The sequence below is a fragment of the Elgaria multicarinata genome, chromosome 21, assembly GCF_023053635.1.
Source record: "Elgaria multicarinata webbii isolate HBS135686 ecotype San Diego chromosome 21, rElgMul1.1.pri, whole genome shotgun sequence".
Classification (NCBI taxonomy): Eukaryota; Metazoa; Chordata; class Lepidosauria; order Squamata; family Anguidae; genus Elgaria; species Elgaria multicarinata.
The window spans coordinates 1,038,491-1,063,648 of NC_086191.1; the positions used below are offsets into that span (position 1 = coordinate 1,038,491).

At 52.1% G+C, this 25,158-nt stretch overlaps 1 protein-coding gene across 1 annotated transcript in view; it reads right to left on the reverse strand.

Moving 5' to 3' along the window:
• IQGAP3 (IQ motif containing GTPase activating protein 3) overlaps positions 1-25,158 on the reverse strand; it is a 49,595-nt gene that overhangs the window by 17,021 nt on the left and 7,416 nt on the right. The window contains exons 6-26 of the mRNA XM_063145911.1: positions 20,778-20,891; positions 19,954-20,132; positions 19,186-19,273; positions 18,605-18,768; positions 16,830-16,917; positions 15,494-15,657; positions 14,600-14,760; positions 13,010-13,134; positions 11,161-11,324; positions 10,158-10,248; positions 8,828-8,995; positions 8,572-8,714; positions 6,366-6,536; positions 5,822-5,905; positions 5,619-5,690; positions 4,929-4,998; positions 4,294-4,502; positions 3,996-4,148; positions 2,400-2,563; positions 994-1,218; positions 184-324 (exon numbers count right to left, since the gene is read on the reverse strand). Of these exons, the coding sequence (XP_063001981.1) occupies positions 184-324; positions 994-1,218; positions 2,400-2,563; positions 3,996-4,148; positions 4,294-4,502; positions 4,929-4,998; positions 5,619-5,690; positions 5,822-5,905; positions 6,366-6,536; positions 8,572-8,714; positions 8,828-8,995; positions 10,158-10,248; positions 11,161-11,324; positions 13,010-13,134; positions 14,600-14,760; positions 15,494-15,657; positions 16,830-16,917; positions 18,605-18,768; positions 19,186-19,273; positions 19,954-20,132; positions 20,778-20,891 (2,938 nt within the window). The remainder of the gene's footprint in view (positions 1-183; positions 325-993; positions 1,219-2,399; positions 2,564-3,995; positions 4,149-4,293; positions 4,503-4,928; positions 4,999-5,618; positions 5,691-5,821; positions 5,906-6,365; positions 6,537-8,571; positions 8,715-8,827; positions 8,996-10,157; positions 10,249-11,160; positions 11,325-13,009; positions 13,135-14,599; positions 14,761-15,493; positions 15,658-16,829; positions 16,918-18,604; positions 18,769-19,185; positions 19,274-19,953; positions 20,133-20,777; positions 20,892-25,158) is intronic.

The window sequence follows — 25,158 nt, forward strand, 5'->3', positions numbered from 1 at the left end:
CAAAAAATGCCAGCCTGTTTTAGCTTAAAGCTCTCACAATTGGTGGCGGGTAATCAGGCTAGTGGCGACCAGCGCATGCTGGTGATTTAAACAAGCCCCCCATGGCTTGTTTTGGTTGTGTGAACAGAGTCGTTGATGAGCCAACATGAATAAACAAATAATGAGAAGACGCCAAATCCTCACGGAATTTTGTCCACGGAAGATGTAATGGCCGAGAGGAACCGTTCTGTCACCGCCAGGAGATTACGGATGGAGATGTCCAACCGCCTCTGGACCTCTGGGTGACCAAGGGCTTGTTCGGGGCTGACGTTGTACGGGAGGTTGCTGTGAAGAGAAACAGACCCATTTTCTGGGCCTCATCCCCAAAACGGGGAGCCCCCCTCCATCACCCATTGAAAGGGCTCCACCCCACCCCCGGCCTTCATCCTTGCGGGCAGGCGAGAATCTCGCCTCCACGCAGGGGAAGGTTGGTGGGCGGATACTGCTGAAGGCCCAGCACTCCCCTCCTCCTTTCCGGGTTGGTTGCTGGGCACACCCTTTGCTCTAGAACCCGGGACCTGGCCCCTGTGCCTCCTCTGCTCTCTTTCCTCTGCCCAGTGCCCTCCCTGGGCCTCGGTGAGGTGGGACCACCCATCCACCTTGCCCCCAAAGGCTCTTCAACTTTTGTAACAAGGTTATGTTTGGGTTTGATCCACCCCGCCCCCAAAGAGAAGGGCTGTAACTCAGAGGCAGAGGAGAAGTTCCCAGGTTCAATCCCTGACATCTCCAAGGAGGGCTGGAAAAACTCCTGCCCTCCTGAGAGCCGTTGCTGCCAGTCCGTGCCGACAGCACTGGGCTAGGTGGACCAGCGGTCTGACTCAGTCTAAGGCAGTGTCCTATGTTTCACCCTATAATTTAGCATTATTTTCTTGTCTGTGACGAGTCATAAGGTGCTGAAAACCTTCCCTCCCAATGAAGAGGATTTTTAAGAAGGAACCGGTCATCCACCCTGACCTTTTCTGCCCACTCTGGGACTCCAGCTGGTTGATCCACCCCCTGTATATCTCCACAGGGCTGGTGCGAATGCTCAGAGTCTTGTTCTGCAGAACCTCCTGTACGGGACCCTCCAGGATCTGACGCAAGGCGTTCTGGCCACGGGCGTTGCGGTAGAAGCTCACCACCAAGCGGATCACCGTTGGATTCCCCGTTAGGATGTCACGGATTTGGCTGACCTTGGACCTGGAAGGCAGAACAGGACAGAGGGAGTGCAGCGAGGGGCAAAGGAACAAGGCCCAGGGGGTGGGGAGAATGAGGACCACAGCGTGGCCCGCTCTCTTTGGCTGCAGAAATGATCCAGGTAAACAATGAAAACATCAGACCAGCTTGGCATTACCGGGTTCACAAACTGGATGGAGATTGTAAATGCCTAGATAGATTTCTTTACTCCCAACCAGCGTTTCCCAGATTTTGAGCAAAGGAGGCACAATCCCCTGCTCCCCTTTGGGATGACGGAAGTGTACAACTTCATCTTTACACACACACACCCCTCCCCAAAGTTAACTTTTTGAGCTTGCAAGGGTATGGAGTATCCCACCCATACTATTCCAGCAAAATGCTGATCTGGATGGGCCTCCTGATTAGAAGGAGACTGGGCCACACACACACACACACACACACACACCCTCCCCAAAGTTAACTTTTTGAGCTTGCAAGGGTATGGAGTATCCCACCCATACTATTCCAGCAAAATGCTGATCTGGATGGGCCTCCCGATCAGAAGGAAACTGGGCCACACACACACACACACACACACCCTGCACCACAGGGAGACTCCATGGAGGGCAGGTCCACCTGCTGCCACTTTACAGTAAAAATGAACTAAACTATCCCAAGAACACTGATGGTGTTGGGGTGGGTGGGGGGTCATAGCATCATCGCCCAGCCTCATTTGCAGAATTTTACAGGGGATCCAGACATTGCTGTCATCTCCCTCTCCTGACCCTCCTGGGTTTTCCTTCCATTTCTTCCATTCAAGGCTAGTTTTCACAAGCAGTATTCATCTCAAGCGGAGTGCCTTCCCCTCGGGGTGTGTGTGTGTTTGGGGCTTTCAGGAACCTTGAGTTTTTATGGGAATCACCTCAGTCAGCCATGAATGGTGGGAATCCTCCCACCCAATGGAGGGTTTGGGGGGCAGAAGGTGCCAGGCTTACCTGAGGTCATGGAGAGCTCCAGCCAGCCAGAGCAGACAATGCTGGGCTAGGTGGACCAATGGTCTCACCTGGTCTAAAGCAGCTTCCTATGAAAGGGAAGCTGCCATCTTTATTAAGGGCAGGATGCCGGATGCCGCCGCCACAGCAGGCGTGGGGGAGAAGTAAGCAAGCAAGGCCCAAACTTGCCGCTGATGGGGAACAGGGACTTACTCAATCTCCTCTTGCAGGGCGCTTTTGAAGAGCTGGAGCAAGAGGTAGGCCTCTCTGGAGTTGGAGGCGTAATTGTAGAGGGTGAAGACCACCGACTCCATGAACTTTGTGGACTTGTTCTGCGGCATCTGCATGATCAGCCTGGACAAATACACCGGGTGGGTCTGGAAGGCAGCAGGAGAACAGCAGGCGGAGGGAGGGAGGGAGGGAGGGAGGGAGAGAGAAAGGCGGGGGGGGGAGGGAGAGTGGTTCATATGCAAGGGTCTGTTTGGGACTAGGGTCATTCAGGGCAAAACAACCACCACACACCCCACCCAACTCACGGGTCCTCAGTTGAATTCTTGGCAAGCACAGGGAGAGGAAGGAGTCCTTGTTACGAGACACAAATGGTTGTGAACTCCAAAGCAAATTAGAACAACAAGCATCCGCTTTCCTAGTAGGGAGCCTGTTCTTCAGAGCAGAAAAATGTATACAAAAATGTATACAAAATTGCTGGGGCCGTGTAGGCTATATACTTTAAAAGAAGAAATCATTTCTCGGACGAAGTCTTCCGTGCCCAGGGACACCCAAATTACGTGCCATGGAAAGCAGACACCAACAGCCTGAGTGAAGCACTCAAATTGGCATCTATTCTGCAGTTCTGCATAAATCAGAAACTATTTGTTTAATACCAGACTATCTGTGGGGTCACACAGAGATGGGCTTTGCACGATCGCAGGGGTAAAAGAAGCCATTGTGCCCCCCTCCACTTGTTGACACGCTTGGCCCGTTGTCTGAGCCACGGGCTCCGTACCCACCCCACGACCCTTGCCCAACGTCATAGGGCGAGACTGAAGCCACGCTTGCGACGTGGCAGGTTTGGACGGCAGGAGCACAGGGAATTATGTGAACAATGGGTCCGCGCGACACACCCAGGGGGCAGGGCGAGGAATCACAATGCCTGCCCTCATGATTGCGCAAACCTGGCCAATACTCAATGGGCAGAAACGTTCTTCTTCACATAACGTGTATGAAATTTCTTGCCACAAGATGGTTGCTTGCTTAGGGCTTAAAAGGGGGGCATCAGACAATGCATGGGTAATGGAAGACCAATGAGTATTAACCCTGGCAGGTGAATGGACACAGTCTCTCCCCCTTGCAGGACATCCATTGCTCAGGGGCGGAAGCAACGAGGGGGAGGCCTTGCCTTGAGACTGCCGGAAAAAAGGCTGCCCGACTAGCAAGTCCCACCTCGGTCTGTCTAGCGGGCGCTCCTCTTGTTCTTCTTAAAACATAAACCCTACTGCAGCTCAGCACGGGGAGGGAGCAGATCTAACGCCTGGTCCTTTGAGAACAAAGCTCCGCCCCTTTCTGGCTCCATAATTTCCACAGAGATCGCTCATCTCCACAGACTCAAGGACTAGAAGTGCAGTTTCCTTTTCACAAAAGGGAAGAACTGAGCCCTCCAAGGTCAGATGTCAATATGGCCGCATGCATAGAATCCAAGGAGCCCTGACCGTAGGATCCACCAGGCACAACTAGACATGGGATCCCCGTGCTTTAGAGCCAGGAGTGCTCAGCCTCAACGTGCCTGTTTCTAGGAAGATGCCAACGGACCTGCAGTTGGTAGAAGAGATGCTGATAGGCCTCCAGGGTCCTCCGCTTCTCCTTGCTGAGCGCCTTCAGTCCCTTCTCCTTGCTCCTGCCCATCATGTCAGAGAGCTGCTGCTTGTTCTTCTTAGTTAGCTTCTTACAGTGAGAGACAACCTCCTGCCCCGGGAGACGGATGTCAAAAAGCAAGAAATTGCACACACGCACACACACGCACCCTGCAGCATCCCGGCTCTTCCGTCCTGCACGCAGCCCTCGACATCCCTGGCCGTGATCCGCCCACCCCACAGAGACCCTTCCTGACCTGGAGGGTGATCCGGTTCTTGACCAGCAAGCCGATCTTGATGTCCATGAGGCTGAGGTCGCTCTCCAGCTGCTGGTTGCAGCGGATTCCCCTCACCACACTCTCCTGGAGCTCCAGCAGCTCCAGCTCCTCCCAGTAGTCTCGCTGACTCCGTTCCAGCAGGTGGGCGAAGCAACGGACAATGCTGAGCGGAGGGTTCTCACTGTGCACTGGCAACGGAGGACGGCAGCCTCAGGCACCGCACAGGAGATCAGGGCCCCACTGTGCCAGCTGCTAACCTCACTGGGGCGAGCGCTCCTACCCCGCAGGACAGCAGGAGGCAGCCCACATGCCCACCAGGGCGGGATCATCCCAGCAGGCGCTCTGGGCCTCGGAGGCTCCCCAGAGGCAGAACTAGGCTGTTGCTTTGCCCTTGCCGTTCTCTCATCCTCCCAAGCACGGAGCTGAGGAGAGGAAGAGCGAACGAGGGCTCTGGGAGCAGAGCATGAAACCAGAGACGAGAACCCACCTGGGTGGCGTGTGGGGGCAGGTGGAAAGGAGAGGGCGGGATCCTGCCCACTACGCACTTTTAGGGGGATCCCACAGCCCAGCCACAGCCTGCCCTGCAAACCCCTGCATGGAAACTGGGCTCTTACCCAGCAGCCTGTAATCCTCCCGGGCTTTATTAGCTCGCACAAACGCCTGGATTTTAATTACAGCCTTAACCTGCCAATACACACAAGAAGAGGGAAGGTCATTCGAACACGTAACCCAACAGCAAGCGGGGACATGATGGGTCGAGGGAAAGCGGAGCGAGGCTGTACTGTGCCACATCAGATGCAGGGTGTGTGTGTGTGTGTGTGTGTGTGTGTGTGAGAGAGAGAGAGAGAGCGCATAAAGGAACTGGGTTACAAAGATTAAATGAGCACGCACGCACCGTCAGATTAGGCGAGCATGTACCTGGTCAGTAAAAAATGATTTCTAAATGGTAAAAGCTCAATAGAATGATGACTCTGCAGAAATTCTTATGGGAGGCTCAAGACGAATAAAGCTACCATTCATTATCAGAAGGGAAAGTCATCTCTAATGTTCCTTTCATTGCCCTCAGGCCCTAGGATGGCTTTAAAGAAACACACACACACACACACTTGTGGTGCAGAGGCCTCCCCGGGGCCATTGAGCCACACTGGGAAGCTCAGGGCCTGTGCGATCGGGAGTGGCCTCCACGCCCTGCGGGTGGCTGCTTTGGGAGCCTCTGTCCGGCCAAGGTGGGAGGCTGAGTTAAATGGGCCCCTGGTGTGATCCAGCACGGCCATTTCAAAATGCTCAGGCGCAAAAACACTCACATTCTTCTTGAAGTAGCGCAGCCGCTCGAGGTACTGCTTGCGCGCACGCCGCGACCGCACCCACGCTTGGATCTGAACGCAGCAGGAAGGGGCACAGGGAGGACAAGGTCATTTTCTGCCACTGGATCAAGCCCCCAGGAAGCCCCTCCCCTCCCGCAGAGCAGCCCCAACACAGACCGCCAAGGCGACACCAATGCTGCTACCTTGACAATGGCGCCCGTGTTCTCCTTCAAATGCCTCAGCCTTTCCAGGTAACTTCTCCGCTGACGGTATCCACGCCAGTAGGCCTGTGAGTACACAGAATGGGAGCAGGTGGAAGGGCCTGGGTTCAAATCCTGCCTCACCACACATCTTTAGTCAGACTGTGATTTTCTCAGCTGCCCTATTTGCTGTAACTCCTGCCACTGGGCTGTGGCCTCTCCCACAATGCTTTGCATGCATGTGGCTTCACATACCAGACCTTGGCGCGCCCTTTATAGCTGCTCTGTCGGGCCGGAACGCCGGGCCTTAGGCCAGGCTGCTTAGCCCCCCCCCCCCCCCAGAGCCCTTTCCCCTGGAGTTGCTGCCAGGTACTGGGCCTGGGGCCCTTGGCATGCAGAACAAGTGTTCGACCGTTGAGCTAGAAGTCAACCACGTCACCCCCATACTGCAGGTGAGGGGCTGAGGGCGAACGGACACTCGGCAAGTTCACAGCAAAAGTGAGATCTGAATGTGGAACTTCCCAGGATCTGGGCAGCGGCAGCCTACCTGGATTTTGATAGCAGCTGGCACCTGCCTTGACAACAGGTGCCGCCGGGCTGCAAACTCCTGGCGGACGAGGAAGCCCCTCATCCGGGCCTGCAGTCGGGTGACCAGCCGGGCACTGGATTCCCACAGGCGCCGCCGATCATGGGCAACCGTCACTCCAGCGATGGTGGCCTGAAGCACAGAGAGGCCAGGGGTCAACAGGGCGATGGCAGTGAGGAATGGCCCAAACCCAGAAAAACAGCGGGAAGCGCACTCAGGACCTGGCCACGGGCCAGACTCCTCCAGGGTGGCCCTGGGGATGCCGGCTTCCGACTGCTGAGAACGAAGCGGAAGCGGCAGAGAAAGGTGGAGGACACCACCGGTCTCGTCTTCGCTGCCCCTGCTCTTCCACCTCCCACACAAGGGAGAGTGAGCCGCAAAGGATGAGCCAGGCTTAGTTTAGCACTGCTGGGGAAAGGCGGCTGGGGGCTCTTCAGACCCCCTCCAGCTTCCTCAGCCCCTCTCCGGGAAAGCATCCAGCTCCTGGCTCAAAGGGGGCTGCCGCTCACCCGACACCACACACAGCCCAGATCTCACTGGGTGGATCCCCTCCCCTCCCCTCCTGGCCTGGTTTTCCCCACATTGCCACTCAAGGGTAGTAAGGGGGGTGGGCTGCCTTAGCAGTTGCCAAGCAACCAGTGTTCCCCACTCTCAGAAATAGCTGAGCTGACAAACACAAGAGAAAACTGGCCAGGGAAAGGCGACATCAATCACAGACGAAGAATTAAAGGTTTAAAAGCACAATAATACGCCTCGGTTCAGGTGGCCTCAGTGGCGTTCGGTTGGTGGCCCAGCTATGCAACTATCTAGACAGGCATAACCTGGCTTCAGTAGTCTATGCTCTGGAAACTTCCAAAGTAGACTACTGCTACATGGGGCTGCCTTTGAAGACTATTTGGAATCTGCAACGTGTGCAAAACGCAGCGGCCAGAGATTGTAGAATGAGCTCCCTAGAGAGGTCCGCCTGGCAGCTATGCTGCACTCCTTTCGGCATCGGGTGAAGACCTTTTTATTTTCCCAGCATTTTAGCATCCTAGTCTTTTAGCTCTGCTGCTTTAAACCTGTATCTTACATCTCTGCATTGCTGCTAGGTTTTATTCTGGTTGTACTTTTACATTGTAGTTTTAAACGTCCTTATTTTATATGTTATGCTGTACCTTGCGTCTTAATTTTGGTGAACCGCCCAGAGAGCTTCAGCTATTGGGCGGTCCGTTTCCGAGCCCGAATCAGGGCGATGGTTTCGACGCATAAGGCCTTACGTGACTCAAGACCACAATGCAGAGCACCTGTCCAGGTGCAAACCTATCCATATACTCGGTTCATCATCTGAGGCCCTCCTCAGCGGGAGGCTCAGGGCATGGTAACGAGGGTGAGGGCCTTCTTCATGGTGACCCCACCCCAATTATGGAACAATCTTCCCAGTGAAGCTGGCCTGGGGCCAACACTGACATCATTTCAGCACCAGGGTAAGACCCTCTACTCTCAAGCATTGGCAACACATGACAGGGGTTTCAACAGGTCCTGGGATTTCTTATTGCTGATTGTTACAATTGTGTGTGTGTGTGTGTGTGTGTGTGTGTGTGTATGAATGATAGATTAACAGAATGACTTCAAAATATATTTAGAGATAAACATTTTGGCTTTTGCCCTCATCAGTAGCTGTGATGTTAAAGGGTTTTACACCAACACACACACACGTGTTTATGTTTGCATGTAAATGATTTTTACATAATGTTACAATATTGTATTTTTAAGGTTTTAATCTTGCAAACCACCCACGATGCTGTGGTATTGGGCAGTATAGATATGTAATAAATGAAATGAAATAATTGTCTAACTCAGCAACACAATATTAAACATAAGAACTCAAGAACATAGGAAGAGCCCTGATGCTGGATCAGACCGAGGGTCCACCTAGTCCAGCACTGTGTTCACACAGGGACCCACAAAGCAGGACACGGTGCAACAGCAGCCTCCCACCCCAATGTAAGGCTGTCACAGGCTAAAGGAAATTTTGGTCAACGAAATAAAATCAATTAATCTGCATAAATCAGCATATGGAAAAAATATTTAAGGAAAACAGGATGTTTGTCTAAGATGGTGCCTGTGTGTGAGGTGGCACCTCCGTCTCCGAAGAGGCGCCCCCAGTTCACACAACCCCCCCTACCTGGATTTCCTCCCGGCTGAGGTGCGTCATATTAAGGGCGCAGGGACGAGGCCGGTCCCACGAGCCTTCAAATGTCTGCAGGCTGAAGAAATAGCCCATCCCATCTCTCAGCGTGTGCTGGACCCAGGGCATTTTTGAGTGCCCTGGATGTCAAGTTAGGATGAAAAATGAGAATGAAGGTCAGAGCGGTGTAAGGAAACGTGGGGTTTAAGTGCTTGAATTTCAGCATAAAAACAAAAAAAGCACCCTCTTTTACCTGGGGGTTTTCGGGCCGCCATAACGGCCCCCAGCTGTGCTTGGTAAGCCCCAGCACACTCCGCCACCACGCCACAGAGGCCCACATCTGGATTGCGCAGGACTCTGACCGTTTGTGCCGGGTTCCCTTCCTTGATGGCCTGGTTAATGGCCGCGATTCCAAGGGCCACTGCAGGAAGGGGCAGAAGGGGGAAAGCAAAACAAGAGAGACCAGGTGACCCTCTCGGCTCGGCTCTTGGCTCGCTAAGAGCTTCGGCGATTGAGCGTTGTAGAATAAAAGACAGTAAGAAAGGAATAATCAAACAGGCGGTCGGTGCTCTGCGGCTTGCCGAGGCTCGTTTCCTCTGCCAGTTGCCCCAACGGCTCCCAGCACGTCTGCCAGGCACCTCTGCGGCACAATTCCTAGTTTCCGTGGTCTCTACCGCAGCACCCTTTCTGAAGTTGGTCTGCTGGGGTTTGCTGGGTCCCGGGGGACTCAAGTTGTTGTTGTCATGAACCCTTCCTGTATTTTTTTTTTAAAAAAAGGCTGCTCCACATTTTACGCAAGTAAGAACACCCACACCTAAAGTCTTTTTGTTTTTGCAGCCGCCGGACTCTTGCAGCTCCCCCTTGCACCCCCCTTCGTGCCACTTCTCTCCACTGGTCTCCATTGCTAGCTGTCACATAGACATATGGGTTACAGAGCAACACACCCACAAATATCATGGCAAAGCAATAAAACGGAGAGGGAAATAGTGCAAATTTCCCCCCAGCGGACATTCACGCCTGTCCACTAGCACAGGACCAGGAAAATAAATGGCCATTGTGTCCAAGATGCTGGCTGGCATCCTTTCTTCTTGATTTGTAGGACACAGGGCAGAGGGCACTGAGAAGGGATGAGCAAGGATGGTGGCGGCACTCGAGATAGCCCAAGGAGCAGTAGAGGTTTTTGCCGCTCTTGCCGGGTGTCCCTCTCGCTGCTCCCGATAACCCATGATAAAGTTGTCCTGCCGGCTTCGGACATCATTAGAAGCTATGAACAACCCAAGAACAAGCCATGGCTCCTCAGGCTGACTTGTTTGTGGAAAATAAGCCACCCTGTAGAAACCCAGGGTGGGTTGTTGTGTGGTGCGAACCAGGTCTCCATCTTGAAACAGGACTTGAGGCCTGGAGACGCCCCCAGGTTTGCAAGCCCATATTCACATTCATAGGATTTGTAGCATCCCTGCAAAGGAGCACCCGATCGCCCCCTTTGCTCAGACTTCTAGGAAGGGCCCAAACAGCAGCCCCTTCACTTGAGGTCTGCGGCTCAGAATGAGGCAGGAAAACCAAAGAGGCCACAGCGCCCGTACTTCTCTTTGCCGCTTCATCATCTTGGTTGGCCACGGAGACGCCCTCCTGGATCTCCTCCCACCACAGCATGGCTCCAGCGTCCCCAGTCACCTAGAAGAGCAGAAGGCACAAAGGCAGCTCCGCATGACACCCTGGAAGGGCCTCCCCAAAGCAGGGCGTCACGCACTTGGGCTGGCTCTGGGAGCCAGACCCTGCACCTCAATCCTGGGCTCATGTTATGTCAGGGGGGCACTGAGCCTCCCCCCTTGCTGGACTGGGCGGGACACACTCAGAATACACGCTGCCACCGGCACAAGGCGAACGGCTGAACCTTTTCCCTCCTCGATTCTCAGCGACTCTCCTCGCACAGCGCTGCCTCCCAAACCCAACACTTGAACTGCGACACCGCACTCGTCAAAGGGAAGAGGGAGGAGCAACGAAGGCCCCCCCCCCGCCCCGGTGGCAGCCTTACTGATCCCCATTCTGGCTTGGAGGTTCCACCCGTCACGGCCCACATGCATGCAGGTGGGCCCTCTAATCCAGAAGGCCTGGAAATGTGCTTATTTTAAAAAACGAAGGCTGAGATTTCCAGGATGGTGAGTGATTGATCCAATGCTCTATTTGTGGAGAACCAGCGTGATCTAGAATGTTGAGGGCTGGACCAGGAGAGAGCCTGATTCAACTCACCCCTTGGCTGAGAGGTTCACCATTCCCTCTTTCTCACCTCACCCATCTCCCTGCGCCATTTTGATGATAAAATGGAGCAGGGAGACCCACGTGCACCAAGGGATGAAGTACAGCCGCCGCCACCCCCCCTCCGCCTGCACACGCACACAATCCCACATCAGTTCATCCAGCCACTCTTGCTGTGCTGGAATTCACGAAAGCATCCTCCTTCCTCAATCATCTCGAGGTGGTGGCTGGAAATGGATTTGGACAAAGACGACACACCGGCCCGGAGCGCCACAGGACTCTTGCCTTTTCCCACCCTGAGCTTCAGCCTCTTCTTTCTCCCTCTCCTACCTGGGCTTTCCGTCTCAGCATCCTGGTCAATACGTCATGGTAACGCTTAGCAATGGGGAGCGCCACATCATGGAAGTTGGCAGACGGCAGCAAGAGCGCGCGGAGGGTTTTCTCGGGGCTTTCCTGCTGCAGAGCCTCGTTGATCAGTCGGACAGCGAGGATTTCTGTAAACCACAACAGGGAGATTGCAGAACTGATTATTGGTGAGGCTGAGCTCAAGGCCAAAATCCTAAAGAAGCTGCTGGTCAATAGCCACAGGCAGGGGTCTGATTAAATTATCTCAGACCTGGCAGTTATTTGTCGTGGGAACACTTTCATCTAAGGAACCTGTTGGTCTATCAGGCTCTTAGGCTGTTCCTTGTTTTAAGATTTTAACTTTCAGGTTTCTTTTCTATCTCGAAACTGAATCTCAGGGTGTTTGTACTTCTGAAACGGCTGTGGAATGAGCTCCCTAAGGAGGTTCGCTTGGCACCTACATTATATGCTTTTAGACGCCAGGTGAAGACCTTTTTATTCTCCCAGCATTTTAACAGTCTATCAATAAATTTTAACTTGGTGTTTTAAATTTGTAATTTTGCATTGCTGCTGTTTTTATCTGGTTGAGCTTTTACATTGTATTTTATATTATGGTTTTATACTGTTGTTTTATACTTTGAATGGTTTTAATTTTTGTGAACCGCCCAGAGAGCTCCGGCTATTGGGCGGTATAGAAATGCAATAAATAAATAAATAAATAAATAAATAAATAAAATAATACTGAAACGCTGGGAAGTTGCAATGGCTGTTCGCCAAAAAAAAATAGAACCCTGCACTTTTGGGTCATCCCTTCACCATCCTAGACAGGCAGCAAAAGAGGTCCGTGGAGTCTCTGGTGGGCTGCATTTGGCTCAGTGGACGGATCTTTGGGGAAGCTCTTCCACCCCTCAAACTGCTCCTGCCAGGACTTCCACCAGCTAAGAGCTTGAACTTGCTTGCTATCGGCTGTGGTGGAAAGGAGGCTTCCCCAAAGTCTGAAAACAACGGAACCCAGGGGACCATTTCACACACACTGTTTTGGCCCTAGAATCAGAATAGTAGAGTTGGAAGGGGCCTGCAAGGCCATCGAGTCCAACCCCTGCTCATTGCAGGAATCTACTTTAAAGCATCCCTGACAGATGGTTGTCCAGCTGCCTCTTGAAGGCCTCTAGTGTGGGAGAGGCCACAACCTCACCAGGCAACTGATTCCATTGTCGTACTGCTCTAACAGTCAGGAAGTTTTTCCTGTTGTCCAGCTGGAATCTGGCTTCCTGTCACTTGAGCCCATGATTCCGTGTCCTGCACTCTGGGAGGATCGAGAAGAGATCCTGGCCCTCCTCTGTGGGACAACCTTTCAAGTATTTGAAGAGTGCTATCATCATCGCCCAAGAGGCAGAGGAGGAAGAGGCGGCGGTCGCAGCTGTTACAAGAAATTCTACACAAAAAGGCCTTCCCGAGATTCCATCCCAGGGGGCCAAAATAGACCACCTGAGCCGACATGTGGGTCGCAGTCAAAGGTTCACGTTGCTCCCACATCCATGTTTCCCCCCTGACAAAGGGCTAAAAGGCCAACAGCAGAGACGCGGCCCACCCAAGCCAGAAAGGTGTCTTGACCCCCTTCTCCTGCAATGGCAACCAAGGCCTTGGCGGAGTCAGGGAGCGGGGCTTCACTAGTTCACTCAGCAGGAGACGGTGTGATGGAGCCCTCTGGCCACGTGTCACCTGGGATTGGGGCCAAGCCCCAAGAAGCCCTGCAGGGCTGGATTTGGCCACTGGGGCTTTTACACGCCCCACCCCCCATTTCAAACCACACATTTATGAAGAGGCAGCCTACTCTCATTTTCTTCTTCGACCGAGACGTTCACACGGCGCACGGAAGCCTGGATGTCGTTCCAGCTCAGGAAGTCGTTCCTCACCTCCCGAGATCGGTTCTTTTGCTTTGACAAGTCATCAAAGTAACTGGGAAAAAGTGAAAACAAAGCAGGACATTGGATTGGATCCAGGCTTAGTCATACTTGGAGTAAACCCACTGCAATAAAGTGGGATTCCAGGAGATATACTCTAGGTAGACTCTAGCCCAGTATTTTGCAATCCCCCTTAAACCGCTGCCACCGCTGAGGGTTGTGCACACAGGCTGCAGTTCAGAAAAAGGGCATTAGGCTTGTGAGAGAGCTTTCATTTGCTTTTGTTGTTTTAAGCATAGGTTTCTGGCCTCTACGGTTGTAAAACGTCCTTCACTGTGGATTGATTCAGACCAAGACAACTGAAGTCACCAATTTAAAAATATATTTTTTAAAAAGGCCAATTCAAATCATTGCCTTAAATGAAGCTTCCCATTGTGAAATGAGAAAATGTGAGAGTGGCCAAACTAATTAGTTGCTAGAACAAAACAGACTAGTTTGCAACTAAATTAAGACTTTATACATGAATGTGAGAACATAAGACCCGCTGAACCAAGTGAGGCTTGCTTCCAAATAAGCATGTGGTAGGTTCGGGCAGGAATTGCGTAGAATTTTCCAGAAACAAGGGCTGGCCATTCCTGGACAAGGAAGGGGGTGTTTCCCCATGAGAAGGAAAGCAATGTTGTTTGGCTGGTAGAGCCACCACCATTTCAGGTCTCAGAACTGGACACATTGCAGAGCTCAGGTAACGCGGAGCGTAACACAGGAGGGCAAGCTCACTCAGGTGGACTCCAGGGGTGATCATGGCAAAATACAAGATGGCATCTCCAGGGGGCAATGGGGAGATGCAGACCCAGGGGAAATGCCATTTCTGTGGGATTCCCAGAGGGATCTGGCTGGAACCAGAACGCTGGACTAGGAGGGCCATCAGTGTGGCCTGAGGCCCTTACTGGGGCTTTGATGGCAACTGCAAGTCATGGCTCAACGCCACAGAGAGATCAAACTCCCAGATGGCCTCAGATACAGGGTCTTCTATGAAGACAGGTCATACCTTTATCAAACACGGGGCCTGTTCAGACAACGCTCTAAGCCCTGGTTAGGCTGCTAACCCTTTTGCAGCAAATGGTGAGTGAGTGTGTTTAAACCATGGTTACGTAGCCACCATGGTTCGGAATGCTTCACACGCTAAGCCGTAACGTTTAGTTTAAAATGCTTAACCACCCGTGGCTTAGTGTGTCGTCTGAACAGGGGCAGAGTGAAAATTCAAAAGGTGCAACTTACACGGGTGAACAAGCCCCGGGGTGGGAGCGGGTGGTGGCGGTGGTCAAAATGCTCTATAAGACATATAGTGCAAAATTCTAAACACAGAAAGAAAGAGGAATTGGGAGTGCCTTCAGTTTGCAATTGTCTGTGACTCAACCTGCAGCTCTGGAAACAGCATTGCAAAGGGGTTTGGTTTCAAACACTCTGAGCTACATGGGCAGGGTGGGGTGGAGGGAGAGAGAGACTAGAGCTCTTTTTACCGCTGTGCACCGCTCTCCTCTATCTCCGGCAGGCCCAACCCAGGACTGGCCAGGCTCCTCCAGAAGCCGCAAACATCTCCATCCTCCAGGGCTTGGTTGACCAGCGCCACGGCAGACAGCATCTCCACGGCAACAAAGAGCTCCTCTTGGACCAGCTCACCCTGCCAGGCGAAAGTGTTCACAGGGGACTCAAGTTGTTGTCATCATGAACCCAGCTGAGCCCCCTGTAGGCGGGGCTAGCTGTAGGCGGAGGGCGGGACGCAGGCAGGCAGGCAGGCAGGCTGCCCCCTCCCCCATATTCCATGAGGTCCCGTAGGCACCGTCACGACTTACCATGGCTATATCTGCAGGCACAGGCAAGCCTGGGGGCATTCTCTTACCAATATTAAAATTTGGCACCCAGGAAATTAAATTATGCCACCAAGAAAACTCAGTTCTGTAACCTGGCTCATTTTGTATAATGTATTCTGCAATTATCGTTGTTCTGAAAAATATTATCCTGATTTTGTAAATTGGAAAGGTCATGGAGGTTGTGCATTGAAATGCTCTCTCCAACCAGTGGGGCAGAATGTTGTGGGGGGATTTCAGGCTTCTGAGATTTCAGCAGGCACTGACTGTCCACACATTTGTTGCAATCACATCTTCAGAGACATAAGGGCTAGAAACTTAATTAAACAAACAATTCCCCCGCCCCACAAATCTGGGGAGCCCAATGGCACATTCTGTGGTTGTTTGGGGGCTCCTGCAGGATTGTGGTGCGCACATGGCTTCTGGATGTGAGGAAATGGGCCAGCAGCCCAAGGCAGCAGGAGAGGAGAGACAGAGGCCCTGTGGAACCTCCTGTGGAAAAGCCCACAATCCAGGTGAGAGAAGTCCTCCATCATGTCGACTCACCTGTGGATGCTGCCGCTGAAGAGCGTGCAGTTCTCGCTGGTAGAGCTCGGCGGCAAAGGGGAAGGCGTCCGGCAGCTGAGCCTCAGGGTTAGTGAGGGCTCGCACGGTCTCCTCCGCTACCCCTCTCCGGATGGAGGCGTTGATGTGGCTCACAGCTAGCGCCACTGTGCATTGGAGGGGGGATTTTTTAAAAGAAGTTGGGGTGGAGTTCGTGAAAAACAGGGACAAAGAGGCACACAGATCCATCACGCTAAAGGGCCCCAGTGTTTCCCCGTAGGAGAAAGCCCATCACCCTTTGGGCACGTTCTCACAAGCAGCAAAAGAGGTGGTCAGCCCGTGCCTCAGGTGGAGTCTTTCAGATGGCCAGCATGATTAAAGATTCTGACAGAAAACAATACTCTCTGCACACTGAAGGTGAGCATGCCGGGGAACGGGCTCCAGCGTCCCCTTCTCTTTGAATTGACTTTTTTTTCTATATGAAGAGAATTTGTTTTAATAGGAGGAGCCTCCATTCATGCTAGTCCAGCCCTGCATGGTGCCGACCTTGGCTGGGGACCTCACCTGCCCTCTATGAAGGCGAGGCTGCCTCCTCAGACTCTCCCCCGCCCCGCCCATCAAATGTACTAAATGAATAAACGAAACAAAGAGCTAAGCTACTGGTCCTTGCCGATTTCTAAGGGAGTGGAGCAAACCCCAAAGTGGGAGACAAAACCTGACCACTGGTCCTAATGCTAAAGTCACCAACATCAGAAGTATCCTCTAATGGCAGCTTTCTCTCTTTCTCCAAGGGACGTGGACGACTCCTACTGAGCTTCTACAGGAGAGGCTTAGAAACATAGAATCGTAGAGTTGGAAGGGTCCTCTAAGGCCATCAAATCCAACCCCCCGCTCAATGCAGGAATCCACCCCTAAAGCATCCCTGACAGATGGTTACAGAACAGCAGGATTCCTGCCCTGTAACAGATTAGGGCATGTGCCACGGCTGCTAGCCATGTTGCAGCACACTGCCGTAGTTCCTTTAAAATCCATCCTGCACATGGTCCCAGGTAACACTCATCCCATTAGTCTCACATCAGGGCATTAACGGTGAGCCCTTCACTGGCATGGCAGCCAGACATCCAGCAGCACAAGCGTGTCGTCCGGCACCAGGAACCCGGGGTGACCCAGGAACACACCACCGCACTGCCTCGTGCTCACACCCGAGAGGCGGAGAGCAAGGCCTCTGGGGACACGACTCACAAGAGCAACTCCAGAGAAGGGCTCTAAAGAGGCAGCCCAGGCATCGAGGGGCCACGGCAGCTTGGGGCTTCCAAGCACCAGGTTCAACCCCACTCACCGGCACGTTCTTGATCTCCTCTCTCGTTGGCCGCAAAAAGTCCAGCTTGGATTTCCTCTTGCTCGAGCAAGTCGATGTAGCCCAGCTCCTGAACGAAGGGAGGAGAAAGAGGAATGAGCACAGCAAGTTAACAAGAAGGTCTGAGAAGACCACGATTGGCCGGTGGAACTCACTGCAGCTGTTTAGTTATCACATGGAAGGCTGATGCAAGCAGAGCCCACCAGCCATTTTGAGCAGACCCACCCTACCGCTTGGTTTTCATTTTTCCTCCCAGCCCCTTCTAGGCTCAGTGAGCACACAGAACACTTGGCACTCCGCCTCCCAACATCCAGCAAGGAGGCTTGTCTGCTTCAGGAGGCCAGATTTGGCTTACAGTAGCCCCAACCCCAATTAAATCTGTATGATATTTGCCCCATTCCATCCGAAAACATGTGAACTGCAGATCTGGAGTGTCCGTCCCCGTCCCCGGCAGCCCTTCTTGTTCTGTTCTTGCTCGAGATCCAGCATGATGAAGGGTTTTGGGAACTCATTTCCTTGTGACGTTTTAGTTGGTCCTAGTAAAGGTAACGTGTAACTTTTGGGATCCTTCTCAATCAGCCTCCTGCAGCTTTCTAGGGCCTAACCTACACCAAGCAGGATCTAGCGGTATGAAAGCGGCACATGGTCTGTGTCAACGGGCCCCAACAGTTGCCAGTGCACCTCAATGCCGCTATGAAGCCGTAGCCTGGCTCCTGCCTCTTATAGACCGCTTTCATAGTGCAACATCCTGCTTGGTGTAGATGAAGTCAAAATCAGCCTTCCCCAACCTGGTGCCCATCATCCATACTACCTGGGGAAAATGGGAGATGTAGTCAAACACATCTGGAGGGTGCCAGGCTGGGGAAGGCTTGTCCCAAGCGGACCACAGCTGTTGATCTCCGACTCAAAAGTCCCAAAGAGGGGACTCTTCAGGAGAACAGACACGAGCCCCAGGAGGAAGGGAAGCAAACAAAGAAAACGTCACATCCGAGCATAATTGCTGGCAAGAACCACCAAAACAAGGGAGGCTCAGGGCAGGTTCTTAGAGAGTCTGCGTCTTGTGCACGTTTTGCAGAAACGTCTTTGGATGAAAGGTTGGGTAAAGGATTTTGCATCCTGAGAAGCTCAGCTTCCATTTAAAATTCTCTCTCTCACACACACATACACACATTCCTAGCCTCTGTGATTTGATTGCTTGCAGCATTTATATCTCACCCTTTAGCTCGGGGGGGGGGGGGCGGGCACCAGAGGGTTGTGGGCACAATTCTACTGTCCTGCTCAACTCCTTACTCTGCCCTCTGACTCCGTGATCTAGAATAAATTATGCAAAATAAGGTACCTGATGCAAACGTTGTCCAGGTGCAGAAATTTAATCCTTTTGGGCGCAGGGCTTATGTAGGGCTGAGAAGAGCTGTTTGCATCAGGCCCCTTGGCCTGTCCTTGCTAAAAAACTTCCTGACTGTTAGAGTAGTGCGACGGTGGAATCAGTTACCTAGGGAGGTTGTGGGCTCTCCCACACTAGAGGCCTTCAAGAGGCAGCTGGACAACCCTCTGTCAGGAATGCTTTAGGGTGGATTCCTGCACTGAGCAGGGGGTTGGACTCGATGGCCTTGTAGGCCCCTTCCAACTCTGCTATTCTATGATTCTATGAAATGGGAGCACTGGGAATTTCCCGGCCCCATTAATTCCAGGGGCAGAAGCGAGCGACATGTGGCCCTGATCCACAAGTGAGCTTCGCCTCGCCCGCTATGACTTACCAGCGCTTTCTGCTCCCGGTCAGTACTCAGCTGATCCAGGTACCAGTCTGCATTCTCTCGCCGCAGGTTCCTCAAGGCCAGGGCAGGATCCTGCAAGGCGCAGAACAAGCCCTGGGGGTCCTGTTCTTCGAGGGCATCATCCACCGACTCTAGAGCACCTTTCTCTGCATTTTTTTTTAAAAAGAGTAGTCATGAGGGGTGGTTATGGATCCAACAGGGAAATTATTATTATTACACTTATTTGTATCCTGCCTTTTGCCCAATGCTGGGCCTCAAGGTGGCCAATTCTCTTTTGCTACTCTCTCTCTCTCTCTCTCTCTCTCTCTCTCAGAGCCACCAGTCAGTGGTAGAACGCAAGGCTCTGCCTGCAGGAGAGCCCCGGTCCCACGCCTGGCCTGGCAGCATCTCCAGGTAAGCCGTGCTTTGCCTGTTGGACATGTCGGAAGCTCAGTCCTTGGTCTGGGTTCTTAGCTATGGTCAGGGCAGACCCTGATAGGCACAGCGCCTAGACGGAGCCCGGGACCTTTTCTGCCCCTGAAGGCGCTGCCATGAGCAGTACGCAGGGCCACCGCTCTGCTTACCGTTCACCTTGTTGATGCTGCCTTGAATCTCAGCCTGGGTCAGACACTGGTTGTAAATGTCTTCACCGCCAGGAACTTCTTGCAGGTGCTGGTGGGGGGGAGAGAGAGAGAGAGAGAGACAGGGAGATCGCACAGAGTCATCCACAATGGCAGGGTTTTCTTTCTCACGGTCCCATCCACTTCCAATTGCATGAAGAATCATGTGGAGAGATAATCCACGGAGCCCACTCAAACACACGCACACACACACAGTCAGCATGAATTGCTCCCACTTTCAATGACAAGGGTCCACAGCTGGGTGTGCCACTGGTGTCTCACAGCTTCGGGTGAACTTCTGAACCCCCCACCTCCACCCCAAGTGTAAGGCTGAGGAGGAGATGGGGGCAGCCCCATAGTCACGCTGCTGCTCAGAGGAGCCCTAGGCACCTCCGAAGTGCCATATGACGCCAGAGACAAGGCCTGCCCCCTCACTGTTGCAGTGGGCCTCAGAGGCACCGGGCGCTACGTCAGAGACAAGACAGCCTGCCTTTCAAGGGCTGGACAGGGACCCTGGGAAGCACTGATTTGGCCAGCCAGAATTTATCAACCTTAGGCTGCCTTGAGGCCCAGTATTGGGCAAAAGGAGGGATGATGATGATGATGATGATAACAATAATAATAATAGCTGAGGCCACCTTCACCTACGGGCAAGGGTATTGCCTGGGGTGAGAAAGACAGCACCCCCCTCGTGCTCTCCCTCCCCACCCGCAACCAGGCATTCCTGCTTACTCGGTTCCTGGCGTTTTGGGCTTTCTCCACCTTGGCCTGGTGGAGCACCTCCTGGTAGACAGCCCCAAGACGCTCCCGGAGGTTGGACAGCATGGCGTTGGGGTTGCGCAAGGCCACCAGGGTTTGCGCCACGATCCCCGTCTCCACCGCTTTGTTGATGGCCAGGATGGCTGCATGGACTAGAAGCGGGCAGTAAGAAGGGTCAACAGCAGCACGGGGGGGGGGGGGGCAGGGGCCAACATGGATCCCCCCAGGGAGATGGGGGCTTCACACGGACACCCCCCCCGGGAGACAGGGGGCCACATTCCTCATTAGAACCTGCCCCTGAGGAAAGCTGTAACCCACCAGCTCTAGACGAAACACCCCGAGGTTTAACTATCTTGCCATAACAGAGCAGCCACCGCCATACCCAGGGAGAGGGCAACAGCAAACACGGAAGCCTTAAAATGTGATTATTCTAATGCCAAAGCTAAGGCAGCTCCTTTTTGCATCATACCTTTATTAGCATCATAATAAACCCTCTTCTCCCCTGTTGGTTGTCTATTGAGTAGTGGGGGAGGGGGAGAAATTTGCCTGATGCCATTTCTGGCGGAGGGTGAGAACAGACAAAGGCCCGCTCTCCCCAGCATCCCGTCTCCAACAGTGGACAGCCCAGATGCCTCTGGGAATCCTACAAGTAGGGATGAAGGCGACTGCTCTCCCTTGCTGCTTGCTCCCAGCACCTGGAGTGCAGAGGTATATTGCCTCTGCGCATGGAGGTGCCATTGGTCCACATGAAGAGCCGTTGATGCACCACCACCCTCCTCCTCCTCAGAGCTGCATACCTGAAGCCTCATCCACTGAGAGCTCGTTAGCAAGGATCCCACCAATCTTGCTGAATGATGGAAGCTGCAGGCCGTATTTCTCCAGCTCACATTTCATATGGTTTATTTCTTCATCTAGAAGGGAACAGGCAGTGAGAAAAGGTCTCGCCAAGGGATGATTTCCAGCCGTGATTGAGAACTCTCCCACTCCCCCACGGGCTCTGAGCACAGAGGTCCCGTGGAGCTCTTGGGGCCAGCGATGCTCCTCCATTCCCTGGTCTGCCTCTCGTCCACAGACAGCCCAAGCCTGAGGCCGTTGGAGCATCTTGGGACAGCTGCCAGGGATAGTTAGGGCACTGCAGTGGGGTCTTGAAGGTGGTTTTTTTTAGCTAACATTTAATTAGAAGTAGTCTGGATGGCTTTGGTCCTTTCAGCAATGCCCCTGTCCAAAGAAAGCGGCACTGCTCAGCCCACCAAGACGACGCATCAATCTGGGCAAACCTTTGATAAGGTAACCTCCCTTGTGGACTGTGGGAACGCTGTGGACGTCATATATCTTGACTTCAGCAAAGCTTTTGACAAAGTGCCCCATGACATTCTGATTAACAAACTACCTAAAAGTGGGCTAGATGGAACAACTATTAGGTGGATTCACAGTTGGCTACAGAATCGGACTCAAAGAGTACTTATCAATGGAACCTTCTCAAACTGGGGAGAGGCAACGAGTGGGGTGCCGCAGGGCTCAGTCCTGGGCCCAGTGCTCTTCAACATTTTTATTAATGATTTGGACGAGGAGGTGCAGGGAACGCTGATCAAATTTGCAGATGACACAAAATTGGGTGGGATAGCTAATACCCTGGAAGACAGAAACAAACTTCAAAGTGATCTTGATAGGCTGGAGTGCTGGGCTGAAAACAACAGAATGAAATTTAATAGGGATAAATGCCAAGTTCTACATTTAGGGAATAGAAACCAAAGGCACAGTTACAAGATGGGGGATACTTGGCTCAGCAATACTACAAACGAGAAGGATCTTGGAATTGTTGTAGATTGCAAGCTGAATATGAGCCAACAGTGCGATATGGCTGCAAGAAAGGCAAATGCTATTTTGGGCTGCATTAATAGAACTATAGCTTCCAAATCACGTGAGGTACTGGTTCCTCTGTATTCGGCCCTGGTTAGGCCTCATCTAGAGTATTGCGTCCAGTTCTGGGCTCCACAATTCAAGAAGGACGCAGACAAGCTGGAGCGTGTTCAGAGGAGGGCAACCAGGATGATCAGGGGTCTGGAAACAAAGCCCTATGAAGAGAGACTGAAAGAACTGGGCCTGTTCAGCCTGGAGAAGAGAAGATGGAGGGGAGACATGATAGCACTCTTCAAATACTTGAAAGGTTGTCACACAGAGGAGGGCCAGGATCTCTTCTCGATCCTCCCAGAGTGCAGGACACGGAATAACGGGCTCAAGTTAAAGGAAACCAGATTCCAGCTGGACATCAGGAAAAACTTCCTGACTGTTAGAGCAGTACGACAATGGAATCAGTTACCTAGGGAGGTTGTGGCCTCTCCCACACTAGAGGCCTTCAAGAGGCAGCTGGACAGCCATCTGTCAGGGATGCTTTAGGGTGGATTCCTGCATTGAGCAGGGGGTTGGATTCGATGGCCTTATTATAGGCCCCTTCCAACTCTGCTATTCTATGTTTCTGTGATTCTGCAAGCCAGAACTCCAGTAAGTTCTCCCAGACAGCTTCTCTGCCAAGGTCAAGGCCATAGAAGCAGGTGCCTGTGGGGAGTAGGGCCACTCTCCACCCCCCACTGCTCTGAAAGCACTGACAGAAATCAGCTCACACGGATTCGGACGTTCCAGAGGCTGAACAGGCCCAAAGTCTTTAAGACGCCTCCTAATTAAATCTTAGCTAAAAGGGAATACAAGACCCCACAGCAGTGCCTTATCTATCCCTGACAACAGCAGAACGTGTGGCGTGAAGAAGGACTTCCATTCGTTTGCCAAGCATTCTAGGAAAGGGACGAAAGCTTCTTTCTATCCACTTTCAGTGCAACGTGTAAGTGTGCAACCTTCCATCAGGGCCTTCCCCAAGCTAAGCTGGCTGGGGATTTGGGGAGTTGCCCTCCTCCAGTAGAGCGGGAGGTCACCAGGGTGCGGAAGGCGGCTGTAACTTGCCTGTCCCCCCCACTCCCCGCCCCAAACATAGCCTTTCAGTGCAGCAAAGGTGCCAATGCTTGAAGGTGCAGTTTGCCTTCTCTGCACCACCTGCAGCTCTGCAACAGAATGTCAGAAGCTGCCTTATAGAATCATAGAATAGCAGAGTTGGAAGGGGCCTACAAGGCCATCGAGTCCAACCCCCTGCTCAATGCAGGAATCCACCCTAAAGCATCCCTGACAGAGGGTTGTCCAGCTGCCTCTTGAATGCCTCTAGTGTGGGAGAGCCCACAACCTCCCTAGGTCACTGGTTCTATTGTCGTACTGCTCTAACAGTCAGGAAGTTTTTCCTGATGTCCAGCTGGAATCTGGCTTCCTTTATCCCAAGTCTAGGTCAGTATTGTCAACACCACGCTGACTTGGTAGCAGCTCCCCGGGCTCTTGCAGAGTCATTTCCCCCAGCTGTCCCTGGAAAGGCCAGAGATTCATCCTGGGGCCATCTGCTTGCAGAACAGGCGCTCTTCCACTCAGCTACAGACCTTCTCCCCAAAATATCTTTTTTAGACGAAGCAACCGGAACTGTACGCTGTATCCCAAGTGTGACTGTGGCATAGATTTGGACAAGGGCATGATGATGCCGGCAGTTTGATTTTCAATCCCTTCCTTAATCGTCCTGAGCAAGGAATGTGCTCTTGCCAAACTCAGAGCAACCAAACATTCCCCATATCAGGCTGAATTGTTGGCTGGGATAGGCATGACGACTTCCTTTATTATTTTAGGCATGCATATAGAATAATATTCATCATCTCCTTCAAAGAAATATCCAAGTCTATGTAAAGTACTACAAACAACTAGAAAATAAGTCTCTTGTCTTTGAAGGGGAAAGTGCTACCTTATCTACACCTTAAATTTCACCCAATAATAAGCATGGAGTTTCGGCTGATGCTAGGGAGAGTGGAAGGCAAAAGGAAGAGGGGCCGACCAAGGGCAAGATGGATGGATGATATTCTGGAGGTGACAGACTTGACCTTGGGGGAGCTAGGGGTGGCGACGGCCGACAGAAAGCTTTGGCGTGGGCTGGTCCATGAAGTCACGAAGAGTCGGAAGCGACTGAACGAATAAACAACAACATAAACCTCTTATCCTGCTATGTTCCCTAACTCTTGCCATATTTGGAAATTTCACCTTACATGCCATATCCGGCTCAGGATTGCAATGCTTGATGGAATGCCTTGTCCAACCTGAACATACCGGGATACTACGATCAACGTCTAGTCCCCGCCCAAGTGATTTCTCCAAGGGAGGCTCGGAAGGTGGGGACAAGAGAGAGGGCCTTCTCAGTGGTGCCCCCCCCCCCGACTGTGGGATGAGCACCCCCCTCTCAGGCCTGCCTGGCACCAACACTGTCCTCTTTTCAGTGCCGGGTTAAGATTGCCCTCCACTCCCAAGCATTTAATGGCATTTAGAGGGATATGATGGGGAATTTATGCCAGTCAATTAATCAGGTCTAGTATTTAATTAAAACTGTTTTAGCTGTCTCAATTGTTTTAAATTTTATATATGTTTTTACGCTGTGGTTTTGTTTATTTATGAATTGTCATAAATCGCTCAGAGCCTCAGCTATTCGGCGGTATAGAGATGAAATATCTCACATAGAATCATAGAATAGTAGAGTTGGAAGGGGCCTATAAGACCATCAAGTCCAACCCCCTGCTCAATGCAGGAATCCACCCTAACGCATCCCTGACAGATGCTTGTCCAGCTGCCTCTTGAAGGCCTCTAGTGTAGGAGAGCCCACATTCTATTATCCATTCATATATAGAAGACCCATTGGGAGATAATAAATACATTATTAGCTCTATATATTCTACATGCCTTAAGATAACAAAATAATAACACCACTGGGTCTAATGTAAATCATAGCCTGTTATATTCTTAATTTTCTTCAAGACCAAGATCCGGACCATGATAGAAAAACACGATGAACACATTTTCCTTGAATTGTGTTGTCAGCATTTATCACTCACTCCCAGATAGATTTTATTTAATCTTGGACAGTTTATGTACAAATCAACTTGTAGAAGCTCTCTTTAACACTTGAACACACAGGGCCTATTCAGACGACACACTAAGCCACTAACCCTTTTGCAGGAAATGGTTAGTATGTTTAACCTGTGGTTATGTAGCCACCATGGTTAGGAATGGTTCACATGACATGCTCAGCCATAACGTTTAGCTCCAAAT